At 49.0% G+C, this 22,278-nt stretch overlaps 4 protein-coding genes across 4 annotated transcripts; 2 read left to right on the plus strand and 2 right to left on the minus strand.

Annotated features, from left to right (window-relative positions):
* Window positions 1-1,011: 1,011 nt before the first annotated feature.
* ATP5MF (ATP synthase membrane subunit f) lies at window positions 1,012-3,491 on the plus strand. Its single transcript, XM_009564575.2, has 4 exons — window positions 1,012-1,071; window positions 1,169-1,276; window positions 2,832-2,948; window positions 3,320-3,491. The coding sequence occupies exons 1-4, from the start codon at window positions 1,056-1,058 to the stop codon at window positions 3,346-3,348; spliced, it is 270 nt and encodes an 89-aa protein (XP_009562870.2). The 5' UTR covers window positions 1,012-1,055; the 3' UTR covers window positions 3,349-3,491.
* Window positions 3,492-5,450: 1,959 nt separating this feature from the next.
* On the minus strand, window positions 5,451-12,490 carry CPSF4 (cleavage and polyadenylation specific factor 4). Its single transcript, XM_054080349.1, has 8 exons — window positions 12,173-12,490; window positions 10,436-10,486; window positions 9,754-9,906; window positions 8,867-8,962; window positions 8,620-8,713; window positions 8,090-8,162; window positions 7,121-7,213; window positions 5,451-5,753 (listed from the first exon to the last, which is right to left on the minus strand). Exons 1-8 carry the CDS (start codon window positions 12,273-12,275, stop codon window positions 5,685-5,687), a joined length of 732 nt encoding a protein of 243 aa, XP_053936324.1. The 5' UTR covers window positions 12,276-12,490; the 3' UTR covers window positions 5,451-5,684.
* A 32-nt stretch (window positions 12,491-12,522) lies between these two features.
* PTCD1 (pentatricopeptide repeat domain 1) lies at window positions 12,523-18,591 on the plus strand. Its single transcript, XM_054080348.1, has 8 exons — window positions 12,523-12,927; window positions 14,543-14,683; window positions 14,880-15,098; window positions 15,719-15,820; window positions 16,175-16,930; window positions 17,157-17,273; window positions 17,601-17,783; window positions 17,970-18,591. The coding sequence occupies exons 1-8, from the start codon at window positions 12,553-12,555 to the stop codon at window positions 18,147-18,149; spliced, it is 2,073 nt and encodes a 690-aa protein (XP_053936323.1). The 5' UTR covers window positions 12,523-12,552; the 3' UTR covers window positions 18,150-18,591.
* Window positions 18,592-18,707: 116 nt separating this feature from the next.
* On the minus strand, window positions 18,708-22,258 carry BUD31 (BUD31 homolog). The gene is made up of 5 exons (XM_054080352.1): window positions 22,117-22,258; window positions 20,846-21,026; window positions 19,711-19,833; window positions 19,307-19,473; window positions 18,708-18,972 (listed from the first exon to the last, which is right to left on the minus strand). The coding sequence occupies exons 2-5, from the start codon at window positions 20,937-20,939 to the stop codon at window positions 18,922-18,924; spliced, it is 435 nt and encodes a 144-aa protein (XP_053936327.1). The 5' UTR covers window positions 20,940-21,026; window positions 22,117-22,258; the 3' UTR covers window positions 18,708-18,921.
* Window positions 22,259-22,278: the final 20 nt, after the last annotated feature.

The raw sequence follows: 22,278 nt of genomic DNA on the forward strand, positions 1-22,278 counted from the left end.
ACACATGGCTGCAAACACTGCTGCCGATGCTCAAAGCAATTCCACAGATTGTTTTCTCAAGATTGTTAAGGATCTCCTGTCAGTTTTGGTTTCACATCTACCGACAAAAAATGGTTTCAAGTACCAACTGGATCTTCGGGATCACAGGCTCAGGACGGACCTTACGGCAGACTTTGAGTATGGAAAGGGGCTCCAGGAAAGCTGTAGAGGGGCTTTTGATCACGGAGTGCTGGGGTAGGATGAGGGGGAACAGTTTTAAGCTGCAAGAGGGGAGACTGAGATGAGATCTTAGGGAGAAATGTTTTGCTGTGAGGGCAGGGAGGCCCTGACCCAGGTTGCCCAGAGCAGTGGCAGCTGCCCCATCCCAGGAGGTGTTCCAGGCCAGGTTGGATGGGGCTTGGAGCCCCTGATCCAGTGGGAGGTGTCCCTGCCCATGGCAGGGGGTGGAATTGGGTGGGCTTTGAGGTCCCTTCCAACCAAAACCATTGAAGTCTTATGAGGAGCATCTTAGGGACCTGGGGCTGTTTAGCCTGGAGGAGGCTGAGGGGAGACCTCATAGCTCTCTACAGCCGCCTGAAAGGAGCGTGCAGAGGTGGGTGCTGTTCTCTTCTCCCAAATGACAGGTGATAGGACAAGAAGGAATGCCCTGAAGTTGCATCAGGGGAGGTTTAGAGTGGACATCAGGAAAGATTTCTTCGCAGAAAGGGTTCTCAAGCGCTGGAACAGCTGGAACCTGTGGAACCGCTGCCCAGGGAGTCAGGGGAGTCCCTATCCCTGGAGGGGTTTAAAAGGTGGGGGGATGAGGTGATTGGGGACATAATTTAGTACAGCACAGGGACGGCCGGAATTGATGATTTCTAAGGTATTTTCCAACCTAACTACTCTACCACCTGTGGAGGACCCCAGGCAGGGGCGCACCGCTCGCCCGCACCACCCCGGCCGCGCCCAACATGGCGGCGTCCCCGCCCACATACGGGTCCTCCCTCTCCGCGCCCTCCCTCCCATCGGCCCCCGCGCCCCTTCCCGTCAGGCCCCGCGGCGCCCCCGGAGGGAAGATGGCGCAGCCGCCGGGTGAGTGTTTGGCCGCCAAGGTGACCGCTGCTCCCGGCCTTCCCCTCCCCTCTCCCTGACCGAGCTGTGTCTCTTTCTCTCTCTTTCTGTGCCGCAGTTCCCCTGAAGGACATGAAGCTGCTGGACGTGAAGCTGGGCCAGCTGCCCAGCTGGTTCGCCATGAGGGACTTCACCCCCGGCGGCATCACGGGCGCCGTGCGCAGAGGTGAGGGGCGAAGGGGGGCGGAAGGGCCCGGTGGGAGCAGCTCCGGCGGCAGCGGGGCCGCTGCAGGGCGAGAGTGGCTTTCCCCGAACACGGCCTCCCGTAGCGCCCTCTTCTTCCCTCTGTAAACTTGTTTCTGGCGTGGGCTGCAGCCGCCAGAGGTTTGTTCTCAGTATTTCTCTTTGTATAAAGAGAAAATAGGGTGACCTGGCTCCTGAGCCTCTTTGCTGAAAATCCTCGTGTATCCCAGCATCACACATAGAATCATGGAATAGTTTGGGTTGGAAGGGGCCTTAAAGTTCATCTATTTCCAACGCCATGCCCTGGGCAGGGACACTTTCCACTAGATCAGGCTGCCCAAGGCCCCATCCAACCGGGCCTTGAACACTTCCAGAGATGGGGTAGCCACAACTTCTCTGGGCAGCCTGTTCCAGTGCCTCACCACTCTCATGCTGAAGGAATTCTTCCTTATGTCTAGTCTAAATATGCTCCTCTCCAGTTTATACCCATTGCTCCTCGTCCTGTCACTACAAGCCTTTGTAAACAGTTCCTCCCCTGCTTTCTTGTAGACCCTTTCAGGTACTGGAAGGTCACTATAAGGTCTCCTCGGAGCCTTCTCTTCTCCAGGCTGAACAACCCCAACGCTCTCAGCCTGTCCTGAATAAATATCACAAATTGGTCCCTAAAGATAGTAAGAGAGGATATGGGGCATTTGTAGATCACCTGGCAAAGGTTCTGACCAGCACTCTTTGCTGTAGATGCAGATACAGCACTTGGGTAGATTTAAACACAAAAGACTGAATACAAACGCGCTAATTCCAAACCAGCTTGAATCACAGAATCATCAAGGGTGGAAAAGATCTCTAAGATCATCCAGTCCAACCCTCAGCCCAGCCCCATCGTGCTGACTAAACCATGTCCCGAAGCACCACACTACACTTTTTGAACCCCTCCGTGGAGGGTGACTCCACCACTGCCCTGGGCAGCCTCTGCCAGGGCTTCACCACTCTGTCAGTAAAGAATTATTCCTTTCATAATATCCAATCTAAACCTCCTACGGCACAACTTGAGGCCATTTTCTCTTGTCCTATTGCTTCTTGCTTGGGAGAAAAGACCAGAAACCCCTTGCTACACCTTCCTTTCAGGTAGTTATAGAGAACAATGAGGTCTCCCTTCAGTCTCCTTTTCGCCAAGCTAAACAGTCCTAGTTCCTTCAGCCACTCCTCATTACCCCTGTGCTCCAGACCCTTCACCAGCTCCACTGTATTTCTCTGGATGTGCTTTCATGGGATCATTAAAGTCAAAGTAATGTTTAGGGAAAATGGTAATTGGTGCCTTTTTCCCCCTTTTGTTTTTTTTAAGGCTTAGCAATATCGCCTTGAGCTCCCTCCCCTTCTTAACTGACAGACAGGTTTCCTCTCTCAGGCTTGTTTCCAAGACCCTCAGATGTTTCATTAGAAACAATTTCCTGAGGTTTTATGGAAGCAGGCTTCTTTTTTCTGACACATAAAACCAATGCAACTCACCTGGCTGTTACAAAAACTTCTCTCCTGCGCAGGTTATGACAGATACTACAATAAATACATCAATGTCAGGAAAGGAGGCCTTGGTGGTATCTCCATGGTGCTCGCAGGTTATGTTCTCATCAGCTACATCTGGAGCTACAGTCACATCAGTAAGTAACAACAACACAGCTCTGTGTCTGTAGTGCAGCCTCAAAGGTTGCTTGGGGCAATTAAATCAATTTGCTGCTGCTGCTTTTAGAAATTGAATGAAAGACTGTGCTATTTCTCTTCGACTCTGAGGCTGGGTGCAAGCAGACTTTTTAACCACAGGGAACTTGAATGCTTTTAGTAAGTTGTCAGACAGCCAATATTTTCTAGGTGATGAAGAAAGCTCAGATCTTGTTGCCTCTCTGACCTGGTACTACTTAAGACACTATACGCTCAGATTTTTTTTTTTAAGAGTGCTTTCTTTCCTGTAATTTCAAGTGTGTTTTACTTGTGACTTCAATAAAATTAACTTGCTTTACTTTGAATGATACAGAGCATGACCGCCACAGGAAGTACCACTGAAGTGTGAATTTCAGAAAGGGAAGGGGCAGCTCTCTATCAGACTCAGCTACTGGAACAGTTATGCTGACAGAAGACATCAAAACTATTCACAGTAACATCTGTACTGTTGTGACCAATAATAAAGTGCATACACTTTACGCTTACTGAGGCGACACGTTCACTGACTTGTTAATTGTGCTGTTTGGGCGAGTTTGTCCTCTTACAGTTTCACCCCTCAAGGAGTTCATAAATGGGGTTGGGAAGATGCCCGCTGCTTGGGTTGTGTTACAAATGGGGGAAACTGTTAAACTGATTCCCATTTGATAAAAGTAAAACAGCACTGGATTGCTTCTTAACGCTCTAAAGGGCTGTTATGTACAGGTTGGACATAGCTGGAAGGAGATATTCTTGATCTGAGAGAAACCCTTGAGCTCTAAGTGGCCTGGCGTGGCCTTGTGTTCCCAGTTCTCAGCCAGGCTGTCCCCTGGGGCGTTTGGGCAGTTTTCCATCACAGCAGAACACTGCGTTGGGTGAGGTGGGTTTAGCTTGAAGGAGGTCTGCAACACATCCCATCACTGGGATCCTAAAGTTTCTTACCTCTGACAACTCTTTCTGTCAAAACGCCACCTGCTTGTGTTACTAACAGAAGCTGGAAGGTTATTCTGAACGGGCATAAGCTTAAAAGAACTCTAAACAAAGGTCCATGAAGCTAAATCGAAGGCAAGCTTTACTCCCTGGCTTGAATGCAGTAGTGTGAAGTTCAACAGGGGACACTGCAGTGTAAAGGAACACTGGTGAGCTTGGTCCTCCAGGCACCACCTGGACAAAACTCGACCTGCTGACCTTTCCAGCAACAGGTAGAGCCTATTTTTGATAGGAGGGAAAACATAAACCACTTCAAAGGGATTTAAAGAAGCTCTTCAGAGCTTCAATGGGAAAGCTTTCACTTTTGGAAAACATCTGGTCGGGGGGGAAGCCCATAAACTCCTGAACTTTACAGAGAAGGCAGCTGCACACCAGAGTGCTTTAGTTCCCTTTCCACGTGCCCACTTACACGCAGAGAGCACGCAGTGTAGTGCTTGGTCACTGGAGCACAACGTGCTAAAAAAAGTGTGTGTAATGGCCATACCACAGCCACTTAGACTTGAATCTTGTGTTTTGACCAACTCCGATTATCCACAGTCCAATGACCAGGCATCCAAACCAACAGAGGTTCCGGGCACTTCTCTTAATCCAGTCATTACTTTGTTCTTAACAAAAATAAATTCATAGCCAGCTTTTTCCATCAGCACATTTCAATAAAAACAAAATATAAGGGCAGCCAGCAAATGAGAGATGGGTTGGAAACAATAAGGCTCATACTATAGGTGCAATTGTTTTTTAATTCACATTTTGTCATTGGCCCTCTTGAAAGTCTTCTTAGAAATGAATGGGGTTTGGCTCATAAAAATTGCTCTAAGAGGAACGCTCTACCACTTTTAAAAGCAGCGTTCCATGAGAATATACATCTCCACTGCTCGGTCTTCTCTAGGCTATGGAAAAACCCACTCGGTGTGAGCTGGACAATGGAGGGCAGGGGCAGAGACAGGGCTCCTCTATTCCTACGTTTCAAGCTGCCTTCATTTCCCTCCTCACTTTTTGCAAACTGAAAATGAGCACGGATTTCCTACAATCCTCATTGTTCAGCTAAGCACAGGGATGCTAATTTATTCTCCCCTTGATCGGTTCTCACCCAGAAGATGAATTTCTAACCTTCAGTATAGTAAGAAACACAGAAACAAAGCAAACAGATGAGAGATTTGCAGCCTGGTGTATGTGATGCGTTACATCAGCCACCAGGACAAGCTTACCGACTACAACAGGCTGCACCCAGGAACACGATTTTGCTTTTCAAGAGCTACAGGACAGCAGAATCCCTGCTTCCTCACTGAAGGGAAGGCATTTCAAGTTATTAGTTTTCCCAGTCAGTCTTCCTGCTTCCACAGGGAGGGCTGAAACGCTGCAGGTTCTCCAAAGAGAAGTGGCAGAAGGAAAACACCTTAAAGAAACACTGGAGTAAGATGTGTTTACGTAGAATGCTGCACTGGTGAGGGGTTTGCATATCTATTGGCTTTTAGATCTACCTTTCAGCAGGGCTCAATGAAAACAGGACGAGGCCGAAATCTATTTTAAAAAGGTTAAAACATAAAAAAAAGTTGTGGACAATTACAAAAACGTTGCTTAGCAGCAGCCAGCCTCTGACCAGTTCTTTCAGTAATGGCATTAAAAAACAACCTGATTAATAGTTCCAGACATAGTGCTAGGCAGAAACCTTTCCTCAGTGTTAACGGCTCCCTTGCGCTCTTCCTTCTGCTCTTTCACTGCCCACTGAGAAAGGCCAGATGTCCTTTGGTGCATCTGTTGGCATAATGACCTTTTTCACCACACTAAAAGAGAAAGAGAGACAGGAATTATTATACAGTTACAGCTTTTTTTCCTCTTGCTGCCTGAACAGCTGGCAACTGTTCCTGTTGGGAAGCTTTTCCGCGTATGGAAGATGCAGCATTTAGCAGGTGACGTGAAACATAGGTGTCACAAGGGACATGATTTATGGGCTACTTCTGCTCCTTGGAGCAAAAGCTGCTTCTGTGCTGGAAGCAACCTGATGTCATATTATTATAACGCAATACAAAGGAGAGAACTCTCAGCGCACCACTACAAACAGCAAAGGGCTATAACAAACAGAGAATTTCAATGTTGGAGGCTCCCAAGACTCCTCCATCTGATACGGGGACTCCCCTCATCAGCTGTCCTGACTTAGACAAGGAAAAGCGTATCTGAACAAGAGTCTCAAGACTTCACACCTTGAAGCTCTTCAAACTTGGACAGAAACATCAGTATCTGACACCGCAGCATTCTTTAGGGATGTAATTCATTTGCAGCTAAAATAACAAGCAGCTCTTCAAGGTTTTCAGTGAAATGGATTTAGCTACTTGATATCCCTGCCCAGTCGGAACAATTTTTACCCAGACAGGCACCATGGTTGGCAGGTACCATGACGTAACTGTTCAGGCTGACGGGACAGGAAGATTCTTTGCCCTATTCTAGTGGCAAACGCTGGGTACATTCGTGGAAACACAGAGATGGGAACTCAATTGTATCAAAGTTGTACTGGTGCTTCTCAATGAGCGACCAGGATGAACAGCTCAAGCCTTGGTTTTAGAGCAGTGGGGGAAGTGGGTTGACTTCCCACTACTGCATTCAAACCCCATTTCATTTACAGCTGAAATAACGAACAGTCTCTGCACATTCAATTCCTGTTACTTGCAAGGACCTTTTATTCTAACAAAGAAGAAAATCCTTCCATAATCATCAAATATAAATGAATTAACTCGAGACAAAACAAACATTAACACTTATTTTGAAATGTACAGTTCGGCAGCCTCTTCCACCTGCCACTGTGGTAGGCTCTCCTGTTTTATTAGCAGGAGCAAAGTCTGTCCTAGAGCAGCCTTAATTGTCACAGCAAGTCTGTGGGCAGGCAAACCATCGACCTAGAGGCCCCAGAACTCCATGCCAAGTCCCACAGCTGCATCCACACACAAAACACAGTTAAGTAGAGTGTGCGTTTTGTGAACCTGTTTACCCTGTGAAGAACCCTTTAGCAGAACCAACACCCCACATCCCAACGGTCTGTTCCTCTGCCCGTGACAAGCAACCAGCAGCACAGCAGTGTGAGGCAGCCGAGGGGACTCTGTACTTCTCAAATCTGACATCCTCTGCTTTCCCTCCTCATCCCCCTCCTCCAAATTACCTTGTAGCAGGTGACCTGCTCCAACGGCCGGGGCCCTCTGTTCCCAGTGTTGTTATTTTGAGACTGCATGACTCCAATGACTTGAGGTGTCCTCTGTTGGTTAGGAGAAGAGTTCTGACTCATTAAGTGCACCAAGGATAAAGAACTTTATGGCTGTTATTTTATTAAGAAAGGAAAAGAGCACCCTATACATCAAATGATCAATTTTCCTCCAAATCCATGTGTGGATGCTCTGCCAGCTGGAGCACCAGAAAGAAGAAATCGAGCACCAAGGCTCACAAAGCCCAGCGATTCTGTTTTTTCTCTAGAGAGCATATTTAAAGAGTAGCTTTAGGCTGCTAAAATATCATTGCCATCACCAAGAGATGTCACGCAGATTACAAACACTGGTGCAGATTGCTGCACCACCACATATGATGTGCTTCTAAGTAACGTGGGCGTGTTCTGTGACTACATCTCCATGTAAAGCTGGAGCAATTGTGAGGCTTTCATCACTCTAATGGCACACAGGGCTGCTCACTGCTTAATTCTTGCACTGTGCCCTGCATTCCAGGCAGTGCCCCAAGCAACAGAACTGCCACTGCTGGTCTCTGAGCTGAGAAGGTTAACCAAGGCGAGGGGAGAAACAGAACAAAGGAAAACACCACGGTCCCAAGACGAAGGCAGCAGCAGCGCACTGTGATCAGATGGTGGACATTAGAGGGCTGGGAGGAGGAGAGAGAAGGGATAGTGTTTTGCCATTTATTAGAATTTGTCACTAAGTTCCTAATTACAAAAGAGTAACACACACTGATGTAAAATAGGGAAGGTTTTCCCTCATTCAGTGAGTATGTCCCCAAGGCTTTTCAGGAAGCCAGATCCAAGAGCCCTGCTGTCCCATTCTGACCACTAGACAACACACCCTCTTCTAAAGTGCTGCGGGAAATGCTTTGAAAGTGGACGTGTAGGGGAGGCAGGGGAGCTGTGTACCTTTTGCTGTGTTTGTGTCGGTTGAGGCAGTGGTGGTTGCTCTGTGGTTCCCATTGGCAGTTCAAACCGAGGACTGGTTTAAATGGAAACAAGAAAATTGATTCTCAAATCATATGCCAACATTTTACCATCAGCTCAGTCAAGTAAGTTCAAACAGCAAAACAAACGTTCAGCCAAATAAATTAATCTGATGGGAATTAGACCTCCTCCTCCTCCTCCCCACTCCTCTTTGCATCCTGATGCTCAGCAATTACGTATAGAAAAATTACAAGCCAGTAGGTATTTTATCCCGCTACCTGTGAAGTCTTCTAGACTATAAATTCACGCAATCCCACTGCACTGATGGCAACTGATCGCCACTCCAGAGTCTGACTGGTAACTTCCCCGAGGAGGCCCTGCCCCACACCCTCAAATCAGTACAAAAAATTAAATGTTGGCCAGATCTCCAAAGCCATTGGGAAGCACTGGAGCACCCTCATTGAGTACAAGGGAAACACATGATTACAGGACAAGCCTGGAAGCATACTCACTGCATGAATTTACAGGTAGGCCCCTCTGGACAGAATCCTACCAGGTAATTCACACAAATGACTCTTCGAGTGTGCCGGTGTCTGCAGAGAGGACCTGCAACACAAAGCTCAGTAGTTCACGTTCCACATCTACGTAACCCCAGCACTCAGTAGCAACAAGTACACAAGCAGATCATGCGCTGAAAGGATAGCAACACCCTACCCTTGATTTATAGCCAGAGAAGCTGCCGCTGTGCGACATACATACCATGTTTACAGAAGCCTCTGTCATACCAGGGACAGTCTTTGATCTTAGACTCCGGGTCAATGTGCAAGAATGGACATTCTTTGTTACTGCATTCCCCTGTACCAAAGGCAAACACACTTCTAAGTCAATCGTGCAGGTTCGAAATCAAACGACTCTCAGAACATTACCTGGATGACGTAGCTCCCACAAAGCTGCTACCATCATTTATACGTTCAGGCACAACAGTCTTACTGCCTGCCTTAACCTAGATGAACAACACCAAGGACTCACTCGTGGTGAGTAAAGCTCTACCAGATTGGATTATTTATGTGTGCTTTTAAAAACAATGGGGAAACTGAATTGGAGAGAGCAGTCATGATAACAAAAACCAAACATTTAGTGCACCAGAAGAGTGGAGAAACTACAAATTGCGCACTAACCTCAATCCAAGGAAACCTACAAGACTGTAAGTTTCTGACAGCAAGTTGCCTCATTATGTCCAGATCTCCAGAGCTGGAAAGCAAGTGCATAAAAGTTTTGCACTCCCATGCCCTCTGCTGCTCGTTAACTCCCCAAAATAAGAGTCATGCAAAGACCAACTGCTCAGCCTACTCATCTCACACCCAAAACAGAAAATAAGGCATAAAACCCAGTAAAAACCTGAACTTCCTCCCTCGTCCCCCAGGGAATAAGCTCCTGAGAGAGAAAACATCTACAACATGTCACTAATTTAAGGGGACAATAAGGTGAAGGACTAAGCAGATCTGGAAATTTACACTCTAATGATATCATCAGACACAGAAGAACCGAAAAGCTCTGAAGACGGATGGGAGGGATGTACCAGGATCATCTTCACCACACTCCCACGCTAGTAAGAAACACTAAGCAGGAGTGATGAGGTCCCTTACCAAATTTGGAGTAGAAGTAACACTCAGGCATCTTGGTCATGTCGTACTCGTGAAGAAACTCGCACTGGTCTCCCTTTTTGCACAGTCCTCGTAGCCAGTGTTTGCAAACAACTGTCTTTTCCCCACTGATGTGTCGGAATGGGCACATGCCCCCTGTGGAAGCATGGGGCGAGGAGAAGGGAAAAAAGAACAATTAAAATACATGGGAAAAATGAATAATTAAAATACACGGCACAAGGTGGCATAGGGCAATGGAAATGCTTTGCTTCCCTCTGCAAATGGGGTTCAGAATCCCTTTTTCTTATGAATTTAGCCTTTAGTGGCAACAGCAAATTGGGGAGTTCCACACAATCCGACGTTACTCTCTAGTGGGCTGAGCAACGTTGTCTCCAGCTGCTAATTCTGGCAACCATGAACCACAGCAACGGCACATCCACAGCCAGGTGTGTGCGGCAAGTTCAAGCCTTCCTTTACCGATAGCTTTGCTTATTCACCTCTCAGTTTCTTACACAAATATCATTATGTCACGATTGCTGCAATTATTCCAACATCCTTCAGTTTTACCCTCTGTCTAGGTTATCCCTTCATCTTTATGAAAAGAAAGAGTACTGTAGACAGTGCTAGCAAACCTGCTTCCCGCCCCCTGCCCTGCGAGGGGAGCCGCGTTGGCAATATCGCTCACCTTTCCCGCAAGCCGCTTTTAAAAAAAATTCACAGACAGCTGCGCCCGATTCTGGGGAGAGAACAAAGATACAGAATTCATTTTAACAAAGGTCCATGGCAACTTTTAAAACATTTCCTTCTCCAGAAAGAGAGCCTGAGCCTCAGCAGCAGAAGAAAAGCAGTGTTTTGCTTTGGGGAATTTACTTTCCCGCCGAAGTTCCTCATTCAAGTCTGGCCCACACAAATATCTGTGTTCTTCTCAGGGGACACCAAAGGGAATTGCAGAGATTTGGTGGTGCTTGTTTTGCTTTTCAGATATTTAAGTTTTGTTGACTGGTTTTTCCTCTCCTGTTAAGTCACTCATGTCAGTCAGCCCTGTATTTACAGTCCAGGCAATGGCAGCCTTATATTTTTTAAACAAAACAGCCTGAAACAACCATTAGCATCACATTTCTTGCTAATTCTGACCAACAGGAACCCCAACATTTGAGGGTTAAAACACAGATTTAGTAGCTTGGCCAGAAAATCTCAGCAAACTATGACTCTCCTGGGACTGCCTGTGTTGGATTATCAGAATGGAGGAAAAGGTTAGAGACCAGGCCACAAGTACACCTAAGGACTCCATCTTCCTGCCCTCAAAATGCCTCATCAACCAAATCAAAAAATAAAGTACTGTGCAGGACAGTGACATTTATTCCCAATAATGCCTCAGCTTTTGTCTTCCATGCTGGCTGGGCACTGACTGCAGCTTGCATTAAGTAGAAAAGAAAAACACCTGGATTGAGACAGAAATCTTCCAGGGAAAGCAAAAGTTGGGTGGATTTAAGGATGAGGCCTGAGCAAAGCACTCAGACCCCTGGAAACCAACCAACCCTCCCAACCAACTAACCAGCCCCCTTCAAAGCCAGGCTGGATGGAGCTTTGAGCAACCTGATCCAGTGGGAGGTGTCCCTGCCCATGGCAGAGGGTTGGAACTGGATGATCTTTAAGGTCCCTTCCAACCCAAACTATCCTATGATTCTAACCAAATCCCTAATCTACTCTGCTACCAGCCAACCACCTCACCACCAACTAAACAATTCCGTAAAGCAACCAAGTAAATTCCCTATCAACCAATTAACTCCCTAATCAACTCCCCTACCATTAATCCAATCCCTAACTGACGAACCAAACCTCCTATCAGCCCCCTACCAGCCCCTGCTCCAGCTATCCAATCCCGTATCACCCCCCTACCAGCTAACCAGCCCCCTACCTGCCCCCCTACCAGCTAACGGGCCCCCTAAACGACCCTCTACCAGCTAACCAGCTCCCTAAACAACCCCCTACCAGCTAACTAGCCCCTTAAACAACCCCTTACCAGCTAACCAGCCCCCTAAACAACACCTTACCAGCTAACCAGGCCCCTAAACAATCCCTTATCAGCTAACCAGCCCCCTAAACAACCCCTTACCAGCTAACCAGGCCCCTAAACAACCCCTTACCAGCTAACCAGCCCTCTAAACAACCCCTTACCAGCTAACCAGCCCCTAAACAACCCCTTACCAGCTAACCAGGCCCCTAAACAATCCCTTATCAGCTAACCGGGCCCCTATACAATCCCTTACCAGCTAACCAGCCCCCTAAACAACCCCTTACCAGCTAACCAGCCCCCCAACCGATCCCCCTCCATCTACCCACATCCCTAACTGGTGCCCCTGCCAACTACCCGCCCTCCTACCAGCTAACCAGCCCCCCCCACCCCCGGCCCCGCACGCACTGTCCATGCCGGGGAAGGGCAGCGGCTGCGCCCCCAGCTGCTGCTCCACCGCCAGCTCCAGGTCGAAGGTGATGTGATCCACGCTGGCGATCAGCTCCTGCATGGTGGCGGCCGGGGGGCGGCGGCAGCGGGCGGCCAGGGGGGCGATGGCCGCAGCGGTAGAGGCCGGGGGGGGCACCGCTGCGGCCGGGCGGGCTCGGGCTGCCCCTGCCCGGCCCGCCCCGCTCCGCGCCGGCAGCGCCTGAGGTGACGGGAGGCGGCGGCGGCGGCAGCTCCCCGCCGCCCCGCGCCGCCCGCCCGCGGAATGCCGGGAGCCGGGCCCTCCGCCGCGCGCCGCCGCCGCCGCCCCTTCCGCCCGCGCAGGCGCCGCGCCCCGCGCCATGCGTTCCGCCGCGGCCCTCCTGGCTCCGAGCCTGCTGCGGCTCCTCCGCCGCGGTTCTTCCGCCGCCGCCGACCCGCCGCTACGCGATCCGCCGCCACGCGCCCGCCCCGCGCCCCAGCGGCGAGTCCGTGCTGACGCCGCCCGGGAGGAGGAGGAGGAGGAGGAGGAAGAGGAAGAGGAGGAGGAGGAAGGCGTGGAGTTGGGGACGCTGTCTCATAAATACTCCGGCAGGAAATATTATCGCAAAACTACGTCGCGCTTTCTGGATTTGAAGCTGGGAGAGGACGAGGCGGAGAGCAGCCCGCGGCGCGGCCCTCCCAACACCCCGTTCTGGTTCTTCCTGCGCTGTAAGGCGCTTCTCGCCCGGGGAAAGGTGCGAGAGCCCCAGCGCGGAGCTCGGACCCTCCGTGTCCCCTCCCAGGGCTGCCCCGGCCCTGGCCGAGGAGAGGCTGGAGGAGACCTTAGAGCGACCTTCCAGGCCCTGAAGGGGCTATGAGAGAGCTGGGAAGGGGCTGTTTGCAAGGGCCTGTAGTGACAGGATGAGGGGGAACGGGTATAAACTGGAGAGGAGCAGATTTAGACAAGAAATAAGGAGGAAATCCTTCACCTTGGAGTGGTGAGGCACTGGAACAGGTTTGCCCAGGGAAACTGTGGCTGTCCCATCCCTGGAGGTGTTCAGGGCCGGGTTGGATGGGGCTTTGAGCAGCCTGAGCCAGTGGGAGGTGTCCCTGCCCATCAGGGTTGGAATTAAATGCTCTTTAAGGTCCCTTCCAACCCAAACTATTGTATGATTTTCTAACCAAGCTACACTGGTTTGTGCCCTGAATGCACCAGGAGGATTCTCGAGTTGGGAGGTTGGGAATGAAGCTTGGAATGGAGTAGAAGTGGCAGCAAGCTGTGAAGGGATGTGTTTCTTGAGTCCAGACTGGGGTTTGGGTGCTAGAAACACATTTTCCCCTTTCCCTGTAACATAGGGTGAAGTGGTTGTTTTGTACAACTACCATGTAATAGCCTGTGTAATTCCCCAATATTGAACTGTTGTATCGGGTCCAGAGGAGGCTGCAAAGATGATCTGAGGGCTGGAGCTCCTTCCATCCGAGGACAGGCTGAGAGAGTTGGGGTTGTTTAGCCTGGAGAAGAGAAGACTCCGAGGAGACCTTGTAGCGACCTTACAGTCCCTAAAGGGGCTACGAGAGAGCCGGGGAGGGACTGTTTACAAAGGCTTGTGGTGATAGGACGAGGAGCAATGGTTATAAACTGGAGAGGGGCAGATTTAGACTGGACATAAGGAGGAATTTCTTCACCATGAGAGTGGTGAGGCACTGGAACAGGTTGTTCGAGGAAGCTGTTGAGTCACCAGAGAAGAGAGGTGAAGTGTAGCAAAGCTAAGAGAGCTGGGGGTGTTCAGCTTGGAGAAGGCTCCAAAGAGGCCCTCTGGAGCTCATCCAGTGCAGCCCCCTGCCAGGCAGGGTCACCTTGGGAAGGTTGTAGAGGAAAGCGTTCAGGCAGGTTTGGGTATCTTGAGGTGGAGACTCCACAGCTTCCCTGGGCAGCCTGTTCCAATTGTCCATCACCCTTGCAGGAAAGTTTTTCCTCTGGTTTCTAGGCTCCAGTTTGTGCCCGTTGCCCCTTGTCCTGTCGCTGGGCACCACTGAAGAGTCTGGCCCCCTCCTCCTGACCTCTGCCCTTTAGATATTGATGAGCATTGCTGAGATTCCCTCTCAGTCTGCTCTTCTCCAGGCTGAACAGACCAAAGTCTCTCAAGCTTTCCTCATAAGAGATGCTCCAGTCCACTCATGACCTCCGTGGCCTCCCCAGTAGCTCCTTGTCTCTCCTAGTAGCTTTATAGAAAGAAAGAAAATAAGAATTTGTGAGGAATCCTGTGCTCTGTGGAACTCCCACCAGGACCTGCCCACAGTTGTGTGTATTAACATCCATTGTAATTTATTCTGTTGCTGCCTTATCATGGATTTTCCTCTTTCTTGTAGTTGGCAGAGGCTCTGGAGCTGTTTGAGGTGCAGATGCTGAAGGAAGAGCGTGTGCGGCCGGAAGAAAGCAATTACACCGTTCTGATTGGTGGCTGTGGCAGGGCTGGCTATGTGAAAAAGGCATTCAAGCTCTACAATGATGTAGGTTTACGTTCTCTCTCAAACCTTCATTGAGTTTTCTAAGCTGAAACTGTCCCAAGTATTCAGTCACGCTACTGTCTCCAAAGTGCCTTTGAGTTAGTGTTTGCATCTTCTTAGCCTGAAACTCTTAAACCAAACTATGAAATTCTAGAAGTCCTTTTATAAAAAGCCAGTTCTAATTCTTCTCTTCCCTCAGATGAAAAAACGAGGCTTAACTCCCACCGATGCCACTTACACGGCTCTGTTCAACGCCTGCGCCGAATCGCCATGGAAAGACTCGGGCCTGCAGAGCGCTCTCAAATTACGGCAGCAGCTGAAGAGCAAAAACATCGAGCTGAACCTGATCACCTACCACGCGCTGCTGAAGGTCTCTGCCCTGTGCTCGGATCTCAGGATGTGCTTTGACGTACTGAAGGTAAAGATGTGACTTTTCTCCTATTCAGTTGGTCAGAGCGCCTGAAAGTTGCCCTGTAGCGTAGAGTTTTTGTTTTCATTTCCAGCAGAGGTGATTACAGATCATGGGTTCATATTTCATTGATCCTTGGCCTCGTACAATTAAGTTGTCTCGGCACCTACCAAACACTAAACTTAAGAACATAAAATGAGGAGGCTGCAGAGGTTGGCTTTAAAACTCTGGACAGGAGTGTTAAAGACTTAACGAACAAAGCTTTTGTGGGGTTCACAGCTGCTGTGTCTATCTTGTTTTGTTTTGTAAACCCACATATTGATACCTGGTTCCTTTGAGAGCTCTTACAGCAGCTCTCTGCAGAAGGGCCAGTCTGCGAGTAGCTAAAAGGATTGTTGTTCCTGCTTTCAGATCCTTTGTAGCTCCTATCAAGGAGAAGCCAGGATCTATGCAGGCATTTGGGCGCTCTTTTCTCCTGAAGTGACCGTTCTGCTCGCATCACTTGGAGTTCACCCTGTTCTACGTTGCCGCTGTGTCCCTACAAGACAACAGCCGTATTTGAGCTTCACAGCCAGCTAGGACAGATGCTTGGGTAACTGAGAAGTTTAATGCTCTCTCTGCTTTTCTAGGAAATGGTGCACAAGGGCCATGTTCCCACAGTTGAGACGTTCAGCTTCCTCCTCATGAGCTGCATAAAGGACAGCGAAAATGGCTTCCTATACGCTTTACAGGTTTGTGAGTTCATTTACTATGAGGGGAGGAAAAAGTGGTTCTGTGTTGTAACTCATCTCTTGAACACATAGAAGGCAGCAGGTTGGTCAGAACTGATGAAATAGGACACTAGGACATATTTGGTGAACTAGAGTTCCATCAGGATGTGTTTTATACTGATAATGATCTCACAGGACTGTTTTAGCTCAAGGTGGCTGTCAATGCCCAGTGGCATCTCACCTCCTTGTGCCATAAACTCATTTTTTTCTGCATGGATACTGTAACGTTGGGATGGTAGATACGCTTAGCGTGTGCTAGAAATGCTCCTGTTATTCAATATCGCCTACATCTAGTGTTCATCTTTCTCTTTTCAGATCTGGAAGCAAATGACTAAACTTGGAATAAAGGCCAACAGCCACACTTACAATCTGATGCTGCGTGCTGCGAGAGACTGTGGAATAGGTGATCCAGTCCTGGCTTCTGAGCTCCTGCTCAGAGCAGCCCATGAGAGCTCACCTCAGCTAAGGCTTGCAGCTGGGCGGCAGAAGGGAAAGGTGAAAAAACATCAGAAGGAGTCAGAGAGTGCAGCTGCTGTCCGACTGGATGTGGAAGCTATGGAAAAGCAGTTATTTCAGGAGAGTTTGGTGCAGCCTGAAGAAATCATCCAGCATGAAAATAAAGGTGTGAATCGTGCTGAAACAGAACCAGCTGGGCCCGACAGCCCTAGCATGGCTTGCAGCAGGACCAGGGCATTGATGAGGAGAGGTTCGAATGAGATGGAACAGGCAGAGACACGCCTACACCAGAAGGAGCTTTCCTGCAACCTGCCCAACTTGCTGGATTCCAGGATGCCTGATGCAGCTGTGGTTTCCTTGGGGACAGTGGCCACACCATCTGACAGACTGGCTTTGATGGGGGACGTGGAGGGCTTCTTGAGGAAAATGAAAGAGGACAGTGCAGAACCCAACATTAAAACATTTACATTACTGGCTGAGCTGGTGGAACCCCAGAGCCCCTCAGAGTCCTCTTTGCTGGCACTCCTGGATGAGCATAAAGTGAAAGTAGATGTGACCTTCTTTAACACTCTAATGAGGAAGAAAAGTAAACAGGGAGACCTAGAAGGAGCAAAGGTAAGGGAAAACTCAGAACGACTGTCACCATCTTGTCTTCTAGTGTTACCCCTGTTTCACTGTGAGAGTGGTTCCTCTATCCACAGTAGAAACTGGGACTCTCACGCTGTTCTCTACAACCCAGTTAATTTCTAAGTATTTCTGGATTCTGTTCCAGTATCTTCAGCCCTCTGAAGAGCTACATTGAGGCTCTTTGGAAGCCCACGTCACCCCTCATGTCTTGCAGAGCGTGCTGCCAGCTCTGGTGAGGAGGGGACTGTCGCCGAACCTCCAGACATTCTGTAGCTTGGCAATCGCTTGCCACCAAGAGAAGGATGGGCTGCAGCTCCTCTCAGATTTGAAGGTAATAACAAAACCTCTGCTGCATGGGGCTCACGCTGCAGAAAGAGGCAAACTGAAACGTTAACACTTCCGTGAAGACCTGCTGAGGTTTCTGTGGTGAGCAGTTGTGTTCTCACTCCAAAAACACAGAGCTCTTGAACAGGCATCAGCTCAAGGGGTCTGTCTAGCAGCTGCGCTGGGACACGAGAGGGATCACAGGGTGTCCTGGCACTGTAGGAGTGGCTGCCTTGCTCCTTGGGTAGGAAATGCCTGTGTGCCTTTTCCTTCTAGAAGTCCTGCAGTACTCAGCAGAGAAACTAAATTTAACTGTGGCATTTGTTGTTTCCAGAGGTCTGGAGTTACTCCCAACAAGTTTATCTACAGCAGCCTTATTTCTGCTGCCGTGAAGCAGCTGGACTACAGTTACCTCACAGAGATCCTGCGAGATATGAGGAATAACCAGGTGCCTCCCAATGAAGTTATCATACGGCAGCTGGAGTTTGCAGCGCAGTACCCTCCGAAATTCGACAGGGTAAGCAGCCACGACTGCTCACACTATGAAGGGAGCAGGGAGGGCCCTAAAAAGGGGTGGGGAAATGCAGGTTCCTCAGTCCTTACTCAAGAGCTGTTTGTTTAGTAGCAGCTTGTGCCTATTGCATGCTGGCAGAAGTGAGCTCCCCTCTGATAGAAGCTTGTTCTGTTGGGTTTCTGTTTGCAGTATAAGTCAAAGAACCCTTATCTGGAGAAAATTGATGGTTTCCGCGGCTACTACTATCGGTGGTTAAAAGTGATGGCAGGAGAGGAGACCCCGCACCCCTGGGCACAGTACAGAACAGTGCAGCGTACAGCCGGTAGCAGTGAGGAAGAGGCTGAGCAGGAGCAGCCAGAGCAGAAGTAGCCGTGAGCAGAACACCGGAATCCAGCATCTTCCTCGTACTGGAAGAAAGAGGAACTTCCTCCCTTAAAATTGTCTTGTAGTAAAGCTGCTTTGCGTTTCCATGAATCCAGCTTCTTGCAATAACTACACAATAAAATACTTGTCCTTTGTTTTAAAGACAAACAAATACATTTTCAGGGCATTTCCTTTACTGTGGAGGAGGTGACAGGCTGTGGTTTAACAAACTGTGTGCTAAACGGGAGAAGCACTTCACGTGTGACCAGCCAGTCTCTATACTGCTGGCACTAACTGCATCTATGCACTAATTCCAGGTTATAAACTGTAGCAGAGTTCTGGGGAAATTTAGCTTCCTTCTACACAAAAACAGGGGAGATTAACTCTGACAGGAGTTTGAGAAAGGTACCCTTTCCTTTACGCACAGCCTCTTAAATTCAGTTTGTTGAGAGGGATGAGAGCTGGTTAAAAAGCCACCCACATGTAGAGCGCCCTACAAACAAACCGAAACACATCCAACAGGAGGAGAGGGGCAGAGAAGCGTTTTGCCAGAAGATTCCACCATTCTTTTGGGAAGGCAGACTTTATTTTAAAATAAATGGCTACACAAAAACTTACTCCAAACCAACCACCATTGGATGTACGATCCAGGTGAATAAGTTGCTGTTGTAATTGCTATACAGAAATAATCAGGCAGAAGGTGGCTGGAACGGCCCCACCAGTCCATTGTGCAGGATGATATCCCTCAGTTCAACAAGCAGTCTTGCGGCTAAAGGCTTCACCCAGAGCAGCCTCTGCATCCACAGTGAGTGCATTCAATGATTCTCCCCTGGAAAAGAAAGAGGAAGAGGGTGTATCAACCAGGCTATGGCAAGAAGACAGACCAGCAGGGCCTCAAAGCAGAGAACAAGGCTGCCTGAGGAGGGTTTCTATCATCCAGTTTTCTGTTGTTTCCCATTCTCCAACCAACCACATCACAAAGCAGACAGTAAGTTTAGGACCAAACAGATACCAATGCTACCAGCAAAGACAGAAAATGTTAGAACTAAAGAAAATTACCCAAAACAACAGCACCACCTCCTCTGCTGTTCCTGACACGGGAGGAGTTAGACTGGGTACTGCCTGCATCCAGGGAAGCAGAGGAACAAGCTAAAAAATCTTACCACTTCCAGCTTGCTTTTGGGGACCCTGCAGATGCAGTTGGTTCCGAAGTTGGTGTCTCGTGTCTGGATACACCGCAGGCAGCAGAGGTTCTCATAACCCTGTTTCTTCCACTTCGCAATCAGGTTTTTGTCAGCATATCCTTCCTTGATGCAGTACTCATAGAGCTCTGCAGAGAAGCAAACACCGTCACAAGTAGCTCCCGAGAAGTGTTGGAAGACTCAGTATCAGGAATTACTCACTGTAGTAACGCAGGTAAAGCCAAGCAGCTGCCAGCCTTCCCTCCATCTTCCCTTCCCAGAAACCAGGCCCTTCCCACCAACACCCAGTTCAGGCACATCCACAGTCAGACACCTTACTCTGTTCTATCTTCCCCTGCCCAGGGTAAAGCATTTGCGTTCCTCACCTCTGCTGATAGCTTTTCTTTTATAGAAGAGATCAAAGATGTAACGTGTTTTCTGGTGATGAATTCTGAAGATAGGCCAAAGGGATTCCACTTTCCTCTTCCCTTCGTGAGGCTCAGTCTCCGCTGGGAGGGAACACAAAACAGCAGGTTTCAGCTGACCATTTCAAGTGGCTATTTCCTTAGTCATAGAATTGTGGAATTTGTCGGGTTGGAAGTGACCTCAAAGCCCATCCAGTTCCAAACCTCTGCCATGGGCGAGCGACCTCCCACTGCATCAGGTCACTCAAAGCCTCATCCAACCTGGCCTTAAGCACCTCCAGGGATGGGGCAGCCACCACTTCCCTGGGCAATCTGGGCCAGGGCCTCACTGCCCTCACAGGAAAACATTTCTTCCTAAGAGCTCATCTCAATCTCCCCTCTTTCAGCCTAAAACCTCCCCCCTTGTCCTATCCCTGCACTGCCTGATCAAGAGCCCCTCCCCAGCTTTCCTGTAGCCCCTTTAAGTACTAGAAAGTTGCTGTAAGGCCTCCTAGGAGCTTTCTCTTCTCCAGGCCCAACTCTCTCAGCCTTTCCTCATATGGGAGGTGGTCCAGCCCTCCGATCATCTGCATGGCCTCCTCTGGAATTGCTCGTTGTGACTTGGTCACTTAGCAATAACCTGTTCCAAGAACACTGACAACTTTAATATATTACAGAGACAAGACTGAGCTTAATGGGAGAAGATTCAAATGAAAGGGACCTGACATGGAACAATTCCTTCAGGAAACAAAACCAGAATGACTGCAGGGATGATGTGACCTACACTAAATGGCAGGTGACTTCATGGCTGCCCTGGTTCCTCAGACCAGAGCAACAGCACGGACAAGAACTCCCAGTCCCTCCACGCATGCCAGCATGCTTCAGCTGGGGCTGTACCCTAGAACAATTGAACCCCAAACCTCTGTGCTCTGCAACCTGGCTACACCCACAGAAAAGCAACCAGTACTGGGCAAATCCCAGTCTGCAGCATCGCAGCAAGGCAGAGATACAAAATGATCAATCGTTATTTGTGGGGAAAGCTGTGCTTCCTGAAGCAGTCAAGAATGAGCTTGTTTCAAGGGTCACTTCCTTGAGAGCAACAAGCCCTGCCTCTTACCTTCTCTCATCTTCTGATCCAGCTCATCCAGCGTTGGCTCGATCAGCTCCCACCCATCTGGGGGAGGCTTCCTGCTCCGCTTCACTTTGGGCATCGCCTCAGAGAAGACGAACAGTGACAAAACAAAGGATGGGGTTTGCTTGCCCTCAACCACACAGGCGCTTCAAATTACTGAAAGCCCCTGGAAAAAAAAAAACAAAAGGAAATAAAGAGACATTTCTCCTCAGATTTTTGTGTGTTTTTGCTTTTTGATGATAAAATTAAGCTTTTTCAAGCTCGTGAAAGAGGTAAATGTTGCCTAATGCAGCCTTGGGTATACCAGCAGGCCCTGGGGATGTTGTCTGAAATGCAGCTCTGTTGTCTGTGTACAGCAAGCCAAACTCTACATCACCAAGAGAGACATTGTTTATTCAGTTTGCACCAATTATGAACACTTATGGGGGGGGACAGACTCTCCAAACTCAAGTATAAAGCCCCCAATATAGACCCTACAATTTTATACGCTATCAATAGATAAATATTCATAGAATTCCAAGAAAAGTCATACTTATTCATAACTAATCGCACTACTCTAATCTTTTACCACACGTTTGCCCCAAAATCCAAAACGCATCGTTCTACAATCTTCATGCAACCTCCCGCAGCTGTTCCACACCCCTTCACTGATCAACTTTCACTCGTTATCTTGCTAGTATTAAAGTTAAGTCATCAACCCTTGTGTTTCTCAGTTTTCACATCCTTGTTTGGCTCACTCTGTTTATCAGACTATTTTTGATCTTAAATTTGCCCCATGATGCCCAATTCAGAGTTAGCTTTACTAAAAATCAGTACATTTAATCAAGCACATCTTTTTTTCCATAGCAAATGGGAGAAGGGCCTCCTCTTCCCATGGCAAACTGGGGAAAGCAGCCCCCTCCTTTCATAGCAAACTGGGGAAAAGCGTCTCCTTTTCCATAACAAATTGAGAAGGGTCTCCTCTTCCATAACAAATTGGGGAAAATGCCTCCTTTTTCGCAGTTTTATCACTTCATGATTCTACAATCATTCCTTCCAACAGGGATACCAGGAGGCTCTGGGGGTGAGCGCTGCACCCCCCTCACCACAATAAACCCTATTTTCACCTCAGCAAAGTGAGGTAACACCCGCCCCTCCCCCACTACCGAGAAGTAACAACTTCCCTCAGCTCCTACCGGGAGAACCCACCCACCCACTCGCCCGGCCAGCCCCGCCGCGGCCTAGTGAGGAAAGCCTTGTCCCACCACCTCACTGACCCCGTGGGCAGCCACCTCGCCACCACCTTCGTCGCCGTCACGACCACCGCCTCTGCGTCCTCACCCCTCAAGCCACCCTTTGGTCCCGCCCTCTTGTGGTGCCTGCCGCGATGCCTGATTGACATTCCCCACGCTGTGGGCGGATGCGGCAGAACAGGCGGC

This window comes from Cuculus canorus, chromosome 15 (genome assembly GCF_017976375.1).
Source record: "Cuculus canorus isolate bCucCan1 chromosome 15, bCucCan1.pri, whole genome shotgun sequence".
NCBI classification, from domain to species: Eukaryota; Metazoa; Chordata; class Aves; order Cuculiformes; family Cuculidae; genus Cuculus; species Cuculus canorus.

Coding starts and splice junctions, on each gene's coding strand:
- CPSF4 (XM_054080349.1), bottom strand. CDS start 12,275: ATGCAGGAGCTGATCGCCAGCGTGGATCACATCACCTTCGACCTGGAG. Junction 10,487..12,172: donor GCCCTTCCCCGGCATGGACA/GTGCGTGCGGGG, acceptor TTCTCTCCCCAG/AATCGGGCGCAGCTGTCTGT. Junction 8,714..8,866: donor CAGAGGCTTCTGTAAACATG/GTATGTATGTCG, acceptor TTTGTGTTGCAG/GTCCTCTCTGCAGACACCGG.
- ATP5MF (XM_009564575.2), top strand. Junction 1,277..2,831: donor CACGGGCGCCGTGCGCAGAG/GTGAGGGGCGAA, acceptor TCTCCTGCGCAG/GTTATGACAGATACTACAAT. Junction 2,949..3,319: donor CTGGAGCTACAGTCACATCA/GTAAGTAACAAC, acceptor TGAATGATACAG/AGCATGACCGCCACAGGAAG.
- PTCD1 (XM_054080348.1), top strand. CDS start 12,553: ATGCGTTCCGCCGCGGCCCTCCTGGCTCCGAGCCTGCTGCGGCTCCTC. Junction 17,274..17,600: donor AGCTCCTCTCAGATTTGAAG/GTAATAACAAAA, acceptor TGTTGTTTCCAG/AGGTCTGGAGTTACTCCCAA. Junction 17,784..17,969: donor ACCCTCCGAAATTCGACAGG/GTAAGCAGCCAC, acceptor TTCTGTTTGCAG/TATAAGTCAAAGAACCCTTA.
- BUD31 (XM_054080352.1), bottom strand. CDS start 20,939: ATGCCCAAAGTGAAGCGGAGCAGGAAGCCTCCCCCAGATGGGTGGGAG. Junction 19,474..19,710: donor AAGAAAAGCTATCAGCAGAG/GTGAGGAACGCA, acceptor GCTTCTCTGCAG/AGCTCTATGAGTACTGCATC. Junction 18,973..19,306: donor CCAAAAGCAAGCTGGAAGTG/GTAAGATTTTTT, acceptor TTTCTTTTCCAG/GGGAGAATCATTGAATGCAC.